The sequence below is a fragment of the Xenopus laevis genome, chromosome 5S, assembly GCF_017654675.1.
Source record: "Xenopus laevis strain J_2021 chromosome 5S, Xenopus_laevis_v10.1, whole genome shotgun sequence".
Taxonomy (NCBI): Eukaryota; Metazoa; Chordata; class Amphibia; order Anura; family Pipidae; genus Xenopus; species Xenopus laevis.
The window spans coordinates 14,760,216-14,776,378 of record NC_054380.1 but is presented as its reverse complement, the minus strand read 5'-3'; the positions used below and the strand labels follow the sequence as shown (position 1 = coordinate 14,776,378).

Here is a 16,163-nt window from a genome sequence, read left to right as displayed (position 1 = left end):
ACTGTTACCCCAATGTTTCTATATATATCTGTAACCTTGTTATGAGCTAAGGGGGCCCAGCCTGAAGGCCAGTTAGGGGGAGATTTGGGGTGAGTGCTTATTTGTACCCTGGGTACCCCTGGAACTATAGTAGGGTGACTGTTACCTCAGTGTTTCTATATATCTGTAGCCTAGTGATGAGCTTATGAAGACTCTGACCAAAGTTGTCCCTCTAAGGGGCTCTTGAAGTAAAATAGTCTGACACTCACTGCACTAGACAGACTTGTCTGCGCTCAGTACACAAATCCCACGGTCCCTTTTATTATTGGCGCATTGCAATACTGTGACATCATGGAGGAATTCCCTGCGCTGCCTCCTGCCAAAGAGCTGAAAGCAAACAGAGGTGTTATCTCAATTGAGTAATAAGCTATTTAGCCTCCGTGACTCTGTGTCTCTGCTGTGCCCAATGATGGCTGCACCAGGGCCGGAAATAGGGGTAGGCAGAGTAAGCAATCATGGAGGGGGTACACTTTTAAGGGGAATTTTTTTCTCTTTTTTTTAAACCCTTTTTTGTGTGGCCTTTAATAGTTTTTCAATTTTATAATCCACCTGTTCCAACCCCCTTTTCCCTGTGATTCGTACTGTGGGCAGAAGCACTCCCCACCTCCCTCTTGGCAGCTGCTGGCACAGGTACATATTCGGGGGCAATATGAGGGATTTTTGGCTCCTGCTGGCACAAGTACATATTTGGGGCAATATTGTGGATTTTTTAGCTGCTGCTGGCACAGATACATTCTGTATTTGGGGCAATATGATGGATTTTTGGCTCCTGCTGCTGCTACAGATACATATTTGGGGCAATATGATGGCTTTTTTGGCTGCTGTTGGCACAGATACATATTTTGGGAACAATATTGTGTATTTTTTGGCTGCTGTTGGCACAGGTACAAATTAGGGGCAATATGATGGATTTTTTTTGCTGCCACTGGGATAGGTACAGATTGGGGGTAACAATATGATGGATGTTTTGGCTTATGCTGGCACAGGTACAGATTGGGGGTTTGGGGACAATCTGAGGGATTGACTGCAGTTGGCATAGGTACAAATGGGGGCAATATGATGGCTGCTGGCACAGGTACAGGGGGCAATATGAATGGTAAAGCACTGCGTATCTTGACAGCGCTATATAAATAAATGATGATGATAAGGTGTGAAATGGTAATGCAGAACTGGGTGGCAGAGTTGGACTGGGGGGCCCGGGACCCACTGAGACTGCTGTCCCTCCCCCTACGCCGACGCGTCTCATGTGAGAACTGCACCATGCGCATGTGCTGACGGCGTTGCGCCGAATTTCTTTTTCTTTTCGTGAGAGGGGTCTTTGGGACAAGGGGTCTGGCCCAGTGGGGGCCTATGAGGATCGGGCCCACCGGGTTTTTTCCCTGTGTCCCACCGAGCCAGTCCGACACTGCCGGGTGGGGGGCACTGATAGAAGCTCTTGTGTATGATATGGTGCCAAAATACCTTGGCCCTGCCCTGGGGTGGACACTGGGTGCTGTTATCATATCACCCCTGGATGTAATTCAGTATAATTTAGATCTACAGGCAAATAACCGTCACTTCTGTATTCTCCTCCTCCTCCTCTTTACACCCATCACTGGCTGCTGAGACCCCACTCAGCCCACCTGCCCCGTGTCTCCCTGACTGGAGAGGAATCCTCTGAGCTCCACGTCACTTTGTATCAGGGGAACACGTGGTCGAGCGCGACCCCCTATAAATGTCCGTGTCGGCCTCACAAGGCGGTGAAGTTTATCCGCCGGGAGCAGATAGAGGAGGCTCCGCATTGATGTTACATCGAGACGAGCAGCGGCAGCAGCACCGGGGGAGTCGGGGCTGATTCAGTGATACTCGGGGCTGCTCCAGTGCCAGACGCTGCTGTGCTTCATGCTGGGGCTGCAGGGAGTTAGAGGGATGCAGGGAGTTTTTAGAGGGCTGCAGGGAGTACTGGGAGGCGCAGTATAATATAGCGCAGGGCTACTGCATGTTGGGCAGCTGAGGGTTAAGGTTTGGTGCAGAAGATCAGGGGGGCCGCCTGAAGGCACACACAGGAACTCAGGGGTTAATTCAGTGTAATGCGGGGACACAGCCAAGCGCAGGTAATTAAGGGGCAAACCGAGCGCAAGAGCAGCGACAGTGTCGCACAGAGGAGTCGGACAGGAGCGCGAGGCTGACACTTTGTAGCGGAGAGAGCGGAGTGAGGCAGAGACAAGCGCAGAGCTGCTGTTACTGGAGACGGGGGAGCAGCCCAGCCTTCTGCTGATGGTTCATGTTGCAGCGACTCTCTGTGTGTCTCTCTATGTGACTGTCTAAGTGTGTCTCTAGTGTCTCTCTATGTGCAGCAGTGGAAGCAGCGGGACACGTTGGATCTCCAACTCTTTCTCCTCTCGGGGTCGGAGAACATTTCCCTCTGCTGCTCTCGCCTTCACTCACTGGATCCCTTTCTCCTGTGTGGGAGCCTCTCCCTGATCTGCTGACTCCCTGGATGTGATCGCAAGGGCTTTCTCTCCCCTGTGACTTCTCTGGGGCATCAACTGCAGCCTCCTCCTTGGACCTTCCAGCAGACCTTCAGCTTAGCCCAAGGGACTTTGTCTCCTTTTTGCAATCATTTCCCCTTTCATTTGCACTTAGCTCCTCTTGTACTTTTTTTTTTGTATACTTTTCTATTTTGGGACACGTGGATCACTAGCCAGAGAAGAAATGCACTACTATGTCCTATTTGCCTGCCTGACCTTGGAACTGGCCCCTGTGGCCCTCAGCCTGTCTACCTGCAGTGCCCTGGACATGGATCAGTTCATGCGCAAGAGGATTGAGGCCATTAGGGGGCAGATCCTGAGCAAGCTGAAGCTAAACAGCCCCCCTGAGGATTACCCGGAGCCCGGAGAGGTTTCCCAGGATGTCATTTCTATCTACAACAGCACTAGAGACCTTCTTCAGGAGAAGGCCAACGAGAGAGCTGCCTCCTGTGAGAGGGAGAGGAGTGAAGATGAGTATTATGCCAAAGAGGTTTACAAAATTGACATGCTCCCCTACTTCACCTCTGAAAGTAAGTACTGTCCTGGGGCTGAGGGTGCTGTGTGGGGGCTTATATAGACTCATATAAAGGTGCCTGTATCTCCATGTAGGTGCCATCAAGCCTTATCTACCTTGGCCTTATATCAAGACTAGACTCAGACTTTAGTTGGCTTGACTTTGGGTTCCCTTGACCTGGATCATCTGTTTATCTTTATTTGGGACGTTCACTGGTGAAAGTAGAACTGCCATCGTTACCACTTTCTCTGAGGAACATAGATGGGTCACCAGTCACCGACACACATTTGTAAAGAAGCAGCCATGGTTATCCCCAAAGAAATTGATCCCATCTATAGCTGTCACTTTGGGATAACTCTGGCTACAGAGTTATATAATGCACTTTTAGTAGGAGAGCTGCATGGGCACCGGTCATACTTGCAGGCTTCTACTTTAGGATGAAATGATGTCCCTTTGCTTTAAATTAAATCAGTAGCCTTAAATCAGTTATTCCCATAGGCACCCCTGTAATATGACTGCATGCATACTTACTATAGTCTGTGGGGTGACCAATAATCCTATAGGGCTAACAGTACTTCTTTTAGTGATCAGATATGTATTTCAAATTTATGACTTCTAATAGTCGATAGGGTTATTAATAACTCATGCCATGCTCTCCTCTTAAACCCAACTTGCCCAGGTAGTAATATCTATAATTAATACAACCACCAAAAAAGTCAACAAGGTTCACCTCCCCCAGTCCACTCAGCCAATGGGAGACCTGAAAGTTTGAGTCAGCGGTAGGTGGAAAAGAAAACCTGTATTATTGATGACATCCCCTCAATTTCAGGTAGTGGGGACACCTTGTAAGCTCATTGCACCTTCTGTAAAGTAAAAAGGAGTCTGAAAATAGGTTTAGCGGTACCATGGTAGTCAGCCTTATGGAGGAAACGTTACTTCATGGCCCTGTGGTGACTCTTGGTCAACCCATTTTTGGTAGAATTCCATGACTGTACTTCCCAGTGTGTACTATTGTGTCGTAGAGGTCAATGCCAATGTGAGGCAGGTAGTTGATCAGCATCATATGGAAATCTAGTGTAAAATACCTTCTTGCAACCTGCTTATGGATTTCACCACCGATGTTCTCATTCTGTCCAAGTTTTTCTAAATTCTGGTTCCTCTTCTGGGTCCTCTCCAAGCCATGCTCCGGTATCTTGCTCCGATGAGCTCTAACAAGATCCAAGATGGGATGTATGGCTATACTCTGTAGGTTGGATCTGGGTTAGCAAAGCAGCAGAACTGTATGCACAGTTGGCCACAGGAACATTCTTTGAGTGACAGTTAGAACCTCTCATTTTTGGCATGTGAATACTTTATGCTATATATATATATATATATATATATTTATATACGACCATGGTGGATGGACTCTTTGACTCTTCTAACCTCTTCAGTTCCTCTGGTAAGTTGCTAATTTATCATAAGTGGATGGCAACCACTGACTGTCATAGTGAATGGCATCTCCTGGTAGAAAGGATGTACAGGTATTTCAATATACATTAGCAGTTGCCCCCAAATGTCCAAAAACATGTGAATATTCTTAGCCTTGAGATCAGTAGATCCTTAGGCCTTTGATATCTTCTACTGTCACAGTCTGGAAAAAATGACCCTCCCCTTCAAGGTTAGAAGAAGGAAAGTAAGTCTTGTCATGCAATCTAGGAGGGTTTTGCTTCTCTGGAACCTGATGGAAAGTAGCCTTGTTTAAATCATGGTAAAAACATAAAAAAAACAATTGTATTCTTTTTTTTTTTTTCTGTTCATGATAATTATCTGTAAAAAACGAAAATTGACTTGGAAAAGTTGGTGCTGGTGGGAGGGTGCAGGTCCTCGATCTACCAACAGAGGGCGTTAGAAGTTTTCAGTCTGGAGTGCGAGGAAGATTTGGGAAGCTCTGGTATTTTTTAGTGAGTGTGTGATGAGGATAACTTTCCATTACTCTCTCTGTATTCAGGCCGAGCGGGGAATTATTGTAAAAGGTTTTTTTTTGGGGGGGATGGGATGGGAGATTTTCATTATTTGAGTTTTACAGGAGCTGTCAAAAACTTTTGTTTAATGAGAAACTGGCATGCAGAGCTTGATTCATTACTGGATTCAGTTTGCCCATTCACTTTATTTATGATTTTAGCACCAAACAGTCTGTAAGGAAAATGCACACATCGAATCCGAACCCTAATTTGCATATGCAAATTAGGGGTGGGAAGGGGAAAACATTTTTTACTTCCTTGTTTTGTGACAAAAAGTCACAGTTTACTTACTTGTCACACGATTTCCCTCCCGCCCCTAATTTGCACATATTAGGATTTGGTTCGGCCGGGCAGAAGGATTCGGCCGAATGCTGAAAAAGGCCGAATCCTGGATTCGGTGCATCCCTAGTTAATACAGTGCATTATAGTAAATGCCTAGTCCTGACCCCGCTAGTCAGTGATGGTGTACTGCAAGTAAGGGGTTGTTCACCTTTGCGTTAATGTTTAGTACAATGCGGGTGATATTCTGAGACCATTAGCATTTTTTTTTTTTATTATTTGCTGCTTTTGAGTTATTTAGCTTTTTATTCAGCAGCTCTACTATTTCAGCAATCTGGTTGCTAGTGTCCAAATTACCCTAGCAACCATGCACTGATATGAATAAGAGACTGGAATATGAATGGGAGAGGCCTGAATAGAAGGATGAGTAATATTAAGTAGCAATAACAATACATTGGAAGCTTTATTGGCTTTTAGATGGGGTCAGCGAAACCCCCTCCCAACATTTGGACGCTGGACAGAATCAGAAGAAGAAGGCAAATAATTCAATAACTATGAAAAAGAATAAAAATGACATTTGCACTGGGGACATGTATTGGAGGTCGGAAGGAGCCCCAGGGACTTCCAGGATTGCCGTTCCTTTTGCAGCCCTGATGGGCCCCCAAGGTTCCAGTCTGGCCCTGGAATTAGCCATTCTATACTGAAAGTTAACTTAAATATGAACCAACCCTTTAAAGTTCACCTTTAAGTGAACTTTTAGTATATTATAAAAAGGCCAATTCTAAGCAATGTCTCAATTGGTCTTCATTATTTTATTTTTATAGTTTTTGAGCTTTCAAATTGGGGTCACTGACCCCACCTAACAACAAATGCTCAGTAAGGCTACAAATGTAATGATATTACTACTTTATATTGCTCCTCTTTCTATTCAGTTCCTCTCCTATTCATATTCCAGTCTCTCATTAAAATTAATGCATTGTTGCTAGTGTCATTTGAACCTTAGCAACCAGATTGCTGAATATAAAGCTAAATAACTCAAAAGCTACAAATAAAATATGAAACCCAATTGCAGATGGTCTCAGAATATCACTCTCTACATCCTACTAAACGCTAATTTAAAGGGACACACCCCCTAATTGCCATGCCCATTTTACAAAATTTGCCGGGTTTTTAAAGTTGAACACATTTCTGTCGTTTTTATGTTTTATTAGAGTTTTACTAATGAAGGTGAATTGCCCTTTAAGCTGTGAGTCTAATTTCTCCCAAGAGACAAAACTGTTACAAATGTATCTTAAGTATCTATTCTGGGCTCTCTGCCAAGAGCCAATTAACTAATAGGGACTGTCCCGCTCAAAACGGGACAGTTGGAAGGTATGCATAGCTGTTTATTGTTTTTAACTCATATATTTATAATGCACCAACCTGTTTGTAACTGGGATTTCAATACTTTTTGTAGCTACTTTTCCGTCTTTGTGTTTGCATCCATCTCTGTAGTGGGTGGGGTTAAAATTAAATTGTAGTCCCTTATAGTACTGGAATGTTCAAAAAGCATTGAGAACAGAAACATATATATGAGAACACATGTTTATTCAGCCAGTTTCCCCCCCCAGCCAACCAGAGAAACTAACTGTTCTTTTGCAGTCTTCACTTCCTGCTTGTGATTCTTGGTTATGTAGAATAAAAACAGGACATTTACTAATGGTTACAGGGGCAGCGCACACTGTATTTATTAGCTAAACATCAGCACAACACATAGGACTTGTGTTGAAAATGTATTGTGCTTTTTCTAGAAATTTTCATATTTTCATTTCTCAGATGGAGAAAATGATCCCTGTATAAACAAGCCCCATCCCTTGCCTACAATGAAACCTTTATTAGGCCTTGATGTAAGGATCAGTTCATTATACAGAAGGCTTATCTAGGGAATGGTCATTTTTCTAAACTTGCTTCTTCTTGGGGGCTCATCACAATCATTTCTCAAATGGAGACAATGAGCTCTGTATAAACAAGCCCCACCCCTTGCCTACAATGAAACCTTTTTAGGCCTTGGTGTAAGAATCAGTTCATTATACAGAAGGCTTATCTAGGGAATGGTGGTTTGTATTAACTTGCTTCTTCTGGGGGCTCATCACAATAATTTCTCAAATGGAGACAATGAGCTCTGTATAAACAAGCCCCTCCCTTGCCTACGATGAAACCTTTGTTAGGTCTTGACATAAGGATCAGTTTATTATACAGAAGGCTTATCTAGGGAATGGTAATTTGTCTTAACTTGCTTCTTCTTCTTCACAAATTCACAATCATTTCTCAAATGGAGACAAAGAGCTCTGTATAAACAAGCCCCTCTCTTGCCTACGATGAAACCTTTGTTTGGCTTTGACACAAGGATCAGCTCATTATACAGAAGGCTTATCTATGGAATGGTCATTTGATTCTTCTTGGGGGGGGGACTCATGACTGGCGCTGGAGGTATATGGGAAGATGTTGGTCAGGCAGCTAGAGAACAAAGGTGCCTTTTGCAATGCTGAAACTGCAAGAAACTAAGGGAAAACAATTTTCACGTTTACATGAGGCACGCATAAAGGGAAATTAAAAGAAATACTTGCAGTATAATAAGGGTGTTTTTGCAGCGTAATACCCATAAATGGCATTTTTTCCCCCTAAAATATTATTTTCATCCGATATGACCCAGAATAAACACAGGGGCACTTTCTTGGTGTGGCGGTGGCATTTTCCATTTCATTGGACGCATTCATATTTTATTTAGAATGTTTCGTTCTTTTTAACTTGCAGGGGAGGGGATAAAGCTGCTTGGCTCGAGCCAATGTCATAACTGAATTAATAAGGAGCTGGGCAGCAGAGAGAGAGAACAAACTATTAGGATAACGTCTAAAGGTCAGAAGCATTTCGAAGGGGAACACAGAGCACTGTTATACACCCAAATAGACCTCAGTTCCTAAGGAAAAGCCCAGGGACTGACTATAATAGAGGGGACATTACTAACAGGCAAGACTTGTGCCCTTGTTTGGGATAACTGGATGCTTGTTGTTTTGCTACCTACTCACCCCCCCCCTCCACTATAAATGATTTTTTCCGCATCGTGTATTAACCCTTTTTCGTATTATCAGCTCAGGAGGAAAAGCAAAGCTACAGAGGCATTTTGTTGCCAATAGATTAGCTGCAATAGTGCAAGCTATAACACTATATTTATTCTGCAGAATGCTTTACCATACCCGAGTAAAAAGATTTAGAAGCTCTCTGTTTGTTTAGGATAGCAGCTGCCATATTAGCTTGGTGTGACATTGCTCCCTGCTCACTCATAGCTCTAGGCTTAGATTACAGCAGAGAAGGAAAGGGGGTGGGAGTGGAGCAAACTGAGCATGCTCATGCCCTGGGCAAGGAGGTTTAAGCTGAAGGCAGGAAGTCTGATACAGAAGCCCATGTGTACACAATAGAAATGCAGTCTTTCTTTTGAGCAGCACAACTTTGAGGGTTTACTGGTGTATTTATAAAGACCTTTCTAAGGCTTACTAAGGCTTACTTAGTTTTAACCTTTCCTTCTCCTTTAAAGGGGTTGTTCACCTTTAAATGAACTTTTAGTATGATGTAGAGCAGTGGTCCCCAACCTTTTTTGGCCCAGGGACCGGGGGAGGGGGGAGTCGGAGGGGGTTGCGGGGGGGTCATAAGGGGTTGGAGGGGGTCGGGAGGGAGACGGGGGGGTCGGAAGGTGTCAGAGGGGGTCGGGGAGGGGTTCGGAGGAGTCGGCTTCCAATTTGGTTCAAATTCGGCCCACCACTTTCATTGTTCGGTGGCCCAGTTCAGGACTGTCTGCGGCCCAGTGGTTGGGGACCCCTGATGTAGAGAGTGATAGTCTGAGACGATTTGCAACTGGTTTTAATTTTTTTTATTATTTGTGTTTTTTTAGTTATTTAACTTTTTATTCAGCAGCTCTCCAGTTTGCCTTTTCAATGATTCGGTTGTTGTTGTTCAAATCACCCTAGCAACCAGTACTAAAAAAAAAAGTAGAAAAAATAAATAATGAAGACCAATAGAATTGGCCGTACTATAACATTCTAAAAGTTAATTCACGGGTGAAGCACCCCCTTTAACTTTTCCTTTGAACATGGCAAAGATCCTATTATAGGAAAGGCAACGGGAATATTATCAGTAGTAGCCAGGGACGCCCAACCTGTAGCCCTAACATAACTATCCCCATCCAAAAAAAAAAAAAATAGGGTGCCCAGCCTTCTTTCATCAGCCAGGGAACCCCCCTCTCTTTGAGTAAGGTGATGAATGGGTGGGATACTTCAAGCGAATAAACACAAGTCACGAGTCAGAATAGGAGGGATATAATTATCCCCTTTGCAGAAGAAGCATTAGAGTCTTCAGTGGCAGAGGATTAAGAATTAGTTACAATGATGGATTACAAGTGAAAGAATGACAGATATTTAAGGGCAGGTATCCAAAACCAAGGGGGAGGTGTTCTTTTTTTTTTTTTTTTGGCATTGGGAGATGAAAAATGAACAGTCGCTCCCTTATCTGAGCTGGATTGGAGGAGAAGAGCCAGGCCGGGTAACAGGAAATTCAACTGCAGAATAAATAAGTAGAAAAATAAAATAAGAAAGAGAAGCAATGAGTAAAACTGCCAGTTGGCGCGTGGATTCCCGGCAATTGCTGCACTGTTGCCCCCAGCGTCAGTGTTTAGAGCAAATTGCTGAGGGCAGAGGTGATGAAAGGTGAATGTGAAACAATCCATACGTTGCTGCTTAGAGATTCCACCTATGGACGCCTGGGTTAAAGAACTGTCTGATGGGTTTAGTTTTTTCCAAGAGGAAAAGAATAAGTAAAACTGGATGCCCTTATGCCAGTAGGTCCCTGGGGGACTGGCACTTTGTCAGATGGCACTCAGCCTGCAGCTTACAGGTCAGTAAGGAGATGTGGCCTGAAAACGTAGTTGTTGTCCTAGATATTCTATAGGTAGAAGGGAAGGGCTGCCCTGGTGAAAAGTTCCTGTCCAGATTTGCAAATTAGGAAATCCATACAGGACAGTGAAGTGAATGACACAGCGATCAGCCATCAGTCCCACCCCCTACATCATCCGTTCCGCCCCTCACCAAGCCTGCCTCTGACATCACCCACTCAACCCAGACGCACCCGCCTCCGACGTCACCCACTCCGCCCCCTGCCCGTTTTCCCCAAACATAAAGGTTGGCAGCCCTATCTATGGGTAAATGATGGATACAATGGTTTGATTTTATCCTTTATTGATAATAATTTTGTTATGTATAAGCTAAGAGGGACCCTGACCAAAGCTCGATCCTCCAAGGAGAGCTTGAACTGAAAAGGGCAAATAACCCCTGCCAGACCTCCCGACTGTCCCGTTTTTAGAGGGACAGTCCTTCTTTTGACAGCTCAACCCGCAATCCCTCGTTTGTACTGGAAAGTCCTTTTTTTCTCTGCACTGAACAGCCAGAAAAAGACACAAAGTTTTTAACTTATTTGGCTTTTGGCAGAGCCCAGAACAGCCACAGCAGAAGATTAGATACTTTTGTAACAATTTCGAAATAAGCAAATAAGTAATTGTAACAATATAAGATAACAGGTCCCTTGGGAGAAGTTAGGCTCACAGCTTAAAGGGAAATTCACCTTTATTAGCAAAACTGTAATAACTGAAAAAAAAACCACAGAAATATGTTCAAGCTTTCATAACCTGCCAAATGAACATGGTAATTAGGGGGTGTGGCCACAAAAACGGGTGTGATCAAATAAAATTTGCCGCACTACATGCTGCAACTTTTTTGTCCCTCTTTTTAATTCCAAAATGTTGGGAGGTATGAACCCCTACACTAGTTGTATACAGGGCTGTATTTATATATATAGGCCCCCGAAAGTCTGTGCCCAGGGTGGCAGTTTTTTTTTTGGGGGGGGGGCACTCAGTCTGTGCCCATATACAGGTGTGGAACCTGTTATGCAGAAAACATAAGGGGTCTTTCTGTAATTTGGATCTACATACTTTAAATCAACTAAAAAAATTATTTAAACATTAAATAAACCCAATAAAATGGTTTTCATCTCAATAAGGAATAATTATATGTAGGGATGCACCGAATCCACTATTGTGGATTCGGCCGAACCCCTGAATCCTTTGCAAAAGATTCGGCCGAAAACTGTACTTTGCATATGCAAATTAGGGTGGGAAGGGAAAACATTTTTTGCTTCCTTGTTTTCTGACAAAAAGTCACGCGATTTCCCTCCCCACCCCTAATTTGCATATGCAAATTAGGATTCGGTTCGGCAGAAAAAGGCCGAATCCTGGCCGAATCCCGAACCGAATCCTGGATTCGGTGCATCCCTAATTATATGTTGGGATCAAGTACAAGGTACTGTCTTCGTTTTACAAAGAAAAAGGAAATCATTTGTATTATATCGAGTAAAATGGAGTCTATGGGAGACTGCCTTCCTGTAATTCAGAACTATCTGCATATCTGGATAACGGATCCTATACCTGTAACTGAATGCATTTTTTAAATAAAAATAAAAACAAAAGAAATCCCCCGGGTGCTTAAAGCAGGACTGAGGGGGCCCATCGCAGCGATAAGCAGAAGTGACATATGCATGACCCGTGTGGGTGGCGTCACTTCCATACTTAGGGTGGCACCAGACTTAAATATTGCCCTGTGTGAAAAACTTCAAAATCAGAAAGACCAACCGAAATGAAGTCGAAGTTTTTTTTGGCCAAATAGGTCCGTTTTCAATCGAAAAGGTCTGTACTTTGCCGAATTCCCCCCCAAAAAATTCGATTTTTCAAAGTCCACCAATTGACTCCAAGTGGGTTCTAGGAGGTCCCCCATAGGCTAAAACAGCAATTCGACAGGTTTTATATGGCGAATAGTCAAATTTTTAAAGACAATTCGAATAGAATTTGGACTATTCCCTAGTCGAAGTACACAAAAAATAGCTCAAAATTAGAATTTTTTTAAATTCGAAAATTCACCTTCGACCTTTGATAAATCTGCCCCCAAATGTTTAAAAATCATTTCCTTTTTCTCTGTAATAATAAAAAAGTACTTTGTACTTGATCCCAACTAAGATATAATTAATCCTTATTGGAAGCAAAACCAGCCTATTGGGTTTATTTCATGTTTAAATGATCTTTTAGTAGACTTAAGGTATGAAGATCCAAATTATGGAAAGATCCGTTATCCGGAAAAAAACCCTAGTGCCTGTCCCTTAGTCCCTGTCCCCTAGTGCCTGTCCCTTAGTCCCTGTCCCCTAGTGCCTGTCCCTGTCCCCTGGTGCCTGTCCCTTAGTCCCTGTCCCCTAGTGCCTGTCCCCTAGTCCCTATCCCCTAGTGCCTGTCCCTTAGTCCCTGTTCCCTAGTGCCTGTCTCTTAGTCCCTGTCCCCTAGTGCCTGTCCCCTAGTCCCTGTCCCCTAGTGCCTGTCCCCTTAGTCCCTGTCCCCCTAGTGCCTGTCCCTTAGTGCCTGTCCCTTAGTCCCTGTCCCCTAGTGCCTGTCCCCTAGTCCCTGTCCCCTAGTGCCTGTCCCCTTAGTTCCTGTCCCCCTAGTGCCTGTACCTTAGTGCCTGTCCCTTAGTCCCTGTACCCTAGTGCCTGTCCCTTAGTGCCTGTCCCTTAGTCCCTGTCCCCTAGTGCCTGTCCCCTTGTCCCTGTCCCCTTTTGTCTGTCCCTTAGTCCCTGTCCCCTAGTGCCTGTCCCTGTCCCCTAGTCCCTGTCCCCTAGTGCCTGTCTCTTAGTCCCTGTCCCCTAGTGCCTGTCCCTTAGTCCCTGTCCCCTAGTGCCTGTCCCTTAGTCCCTGTCCCCTAGTGTCTGTCCCCTAGTCCCTGTCCCCTAGTGCCTGTCTCTTAGTCCCTGTCCCCTAGTGCCTGTCCCTTAGTCCCTGTCCCCTAGTGCCTGTCCCTTAGTCCCTGTCCCCTAGGCCTGTGCCTATCAATTAGTGCCTGTCCCTTAGTCCCTGTTCCCTAGTGCCTGTCCCATAGTCCCTGTCCCCTAGTGCCTGTCCCTTAGTCCCTGTCCCCTAGTGCCTGTCCCTTAGTCCCTGTCCCCTAGTGCCTGGCACTTAGTGCATGTCCCTTAGTGCCTGTCCCTTAGTGCATGTCCCTTAGTGCCTGTCCCTTAGTGCCTGTCCCTTAGTGCATGTCCCTTAGTGCCTGTCCCTTAGTGCATGTCCCTTAGTGCCTGTCCCTTAGTGCATGTCCCTTAGTGCCTGTTCTTGCTGTGCTCTTTATCAAGGTAATAATAAATGATCCCTTGTATGTTCTGTGTGTTTCCCTCGGCTACTCCGGTTTCCACCCACACTCCAAAAACATAAAGGCAGGTTAATTGGTCCCTGATGAAACTGACTCTTGTGTGTGTGAATGTGATAGGGACCTTTGATTGTAAGCTCCATGGGGGCAGGGCCTGATGTGAAGCAGCCTCTCACTTTCCAAAGCCTTATTCTATCACACAGACCTTACAGTTTCTTGTTCATCTCGCCCGATGAGCTAATGTTGTGGAAGAAAGTTGTGAATTCAGCTTTGTAGTCAGGTTATGTTCATTTAATTATTCAGCCGTTAAGGTCATTTTTATACATTGCAGCAGCAGCTTCTTAGAGAAACATGAGCAGGTCCTTTATAGTGCGGAAATGAAAGCAAAGGGTCTGACCGCGTTTTCCGAGTACTTCCTGCTGAACTGCGGGCACTTGATGGAGTACCATACAAACCATTACTTCCACCAGAGGAAATTATCATTTTTTTCTTTTTTTGAAATTTTTTTTGGCAAAAAGCCTAGCAAATAAAATGAGATTTTAAAGTGGGAAGGGAACGCTCACTATCAAAGGCCTAAAGCTTGCGTTCAATGGAGGCATCAGCGTTGATTTGTTTTCGGAAACGTCTCTCGTGAATTATTCTTTTCATATATCAGCGGAAGGGCAGGCGACCCACAAATAATACGTACAGGGACTTCATTCATTCTCCTGACTGTGATAGAAATACAGAATAAACAATTTGCTTCCACAAGCACAAGGCTCAGATCCCCTTTATTCTGTTGGAACAAAGCAAAGATTCATCGGAATAAAATAAATGCTTAATTAGGATACATGAACGGGCCGCCATCCTTATAAATGGATTTTCCATTAGTGCCAAGGGACTTGTGCTGTGTTCAGTGTCGTTAAAGGAACAGTAACACCAAAATATGAAAATATTCGAAAGAATGACAATATAATGTACAGTTGCTCTGCACTGGTAAAAACTGGTGTGTTTGCTTTAGAAACCCTACTATAGTTTATATAAACAAGCTGCTGTGTAGCCATGGGGACAGCCATTCAAGCACAGGATACACAGTAGATAACAGAAAAGTACTACTATAGTTTATATAAACAAGCTGCTGTGTAGCCATGGGGGCAGCCATTCAATCACAGGATACACAGTAGATAACAGATAAGTACTACTATAGTTTATATAAACAAGCTGCTGTGTAGCCATGGGGGCAGCCATTCAATCACAGGATACACAGTAGATAACAGATAAGTACTACTATAGTTTATATAAACAAGCTGCTGTGTAGCCATGGGGGCAGCCATTCAATCACAGGATACACAGTAGATAACAGATAAGTACTACTATAGTTTATATAAACAAGCTGCTGTGTAGCCATGGGGGCAGCCATTCAAGCACAGGATCCACAGTAGATAACAGATACGTTCTGAAAAATCCCATTGTATACTACAGAGCTTATCTGTTATCTGCTGTGTAACTTGTGCCTTTTCTCCTTTTTCAGCTTTGAATGGCTGCCCCCATGGCTACACAGCAGCTTGTTTATATAAACTGTAGTAGAGTTTCTGAAGCAAATACACCAGTTGTAGCAGTGCAGGGCAATCTGTACATAATATTAGCATTACTTTAATGCACTTTCATTTTTTGTGTTACTGTTCCTTTAAGAGGAAGAAAGAAGCACTTTTTAAAAGGGAAAATAAGCTCCACAAAGATCTCACAGTTATGGGCTGATCAGCCCCCCCCCCATTTCATACTTTCTCAGATGGCAAGTAAGCCAATATATTTAATAGTCCGGAAAACTGTCTGACCATGGTAGAAGTGTCCACTGAGATACCAACAGCACCACCTGCTGGTCATTTTCCCACCAGTCTGACCACCAAGTAGTCAAGGAAATTGTCAGGAGAAAGAAAGAGGCTGTTCTGATGTTCTTCTGCTTAGGAAAAATTAGAAACCTTTCTCACATCTTTCCTAAGCAGAAGAACATCAGAGCAGCCTCTTTCTTTCTCCTGACAACTTCCCTGACTACTTGGTGGTCAGACTGGTGGGAAAATAGCCAGCAGGTGGCGCTGTAGTAACAATATTCATTCATAGTAACAGTACATGTATCCTTTAATATCTTGGAATTTAAAATAAATAAATAAATAAATAATGAATGTACATTGCAAAAGTGCTTAGAATAGCCCCCTCATCAATTTTATATTCACTTATTTTTCAGGTTTACTTATCCTTTAATCAATTACAAGACTAGGAACAGGTAGGGGAAGGAGAGCTACCACCTGATCGCCTGATCTTCTGAGCACATATCCTGGGCATGAAACTCAAAGTGGACCTTTCTCTCGCTGTCTAGTTTCTCAATACTTACATCTGTCCTGTCGTACTAAAGCAATTGCTACCCATCAGGAAATTGGGCAAACCACAACTCCTTTCACTTGTTTATAATTCTGAAAAACCAAAATGACACAAAAGAGAGGAATGAGCAGCTCTCTGGATTTGTGCACCACTTATTGGGACCATGTTTCTCCTGACTACTAGAGCGGTCAGTTCCTTT

General features: G+C 43.9%; 1 protein-coding gene across 2 annotated transcripts in view; it reads left to right on the top strand.

Annotated features, from left to right (window-relative positions):
- Positions 1 to 1,623: 1,623 nt before the first annotated feature.
- The window catches only part of tgfb2.S (transforming growth factor beta 2 S homeolog), a 76,416-nt gene continuing 61,876 nt past the window's right edge, over positions 1,624 to 16,163 (top strand). The window contains exon 1 of one of the 2 annotated variants that reach the window (XM_018264976.2): positions 1,624 to 3,079. In XM_018264976.2, the coding sequence (XP_018120465.1) occupies positions 2,734 to 3,079 (346 nt within the window). In that variant the 5' untranslated portion in view covers positions 1,624 to 2,733. The remainder of the gene's footprint in view (positions 3,080 to 16,163) is intronic. The other variant, XM_018264977.2, reaches the window with a different exon arrangement.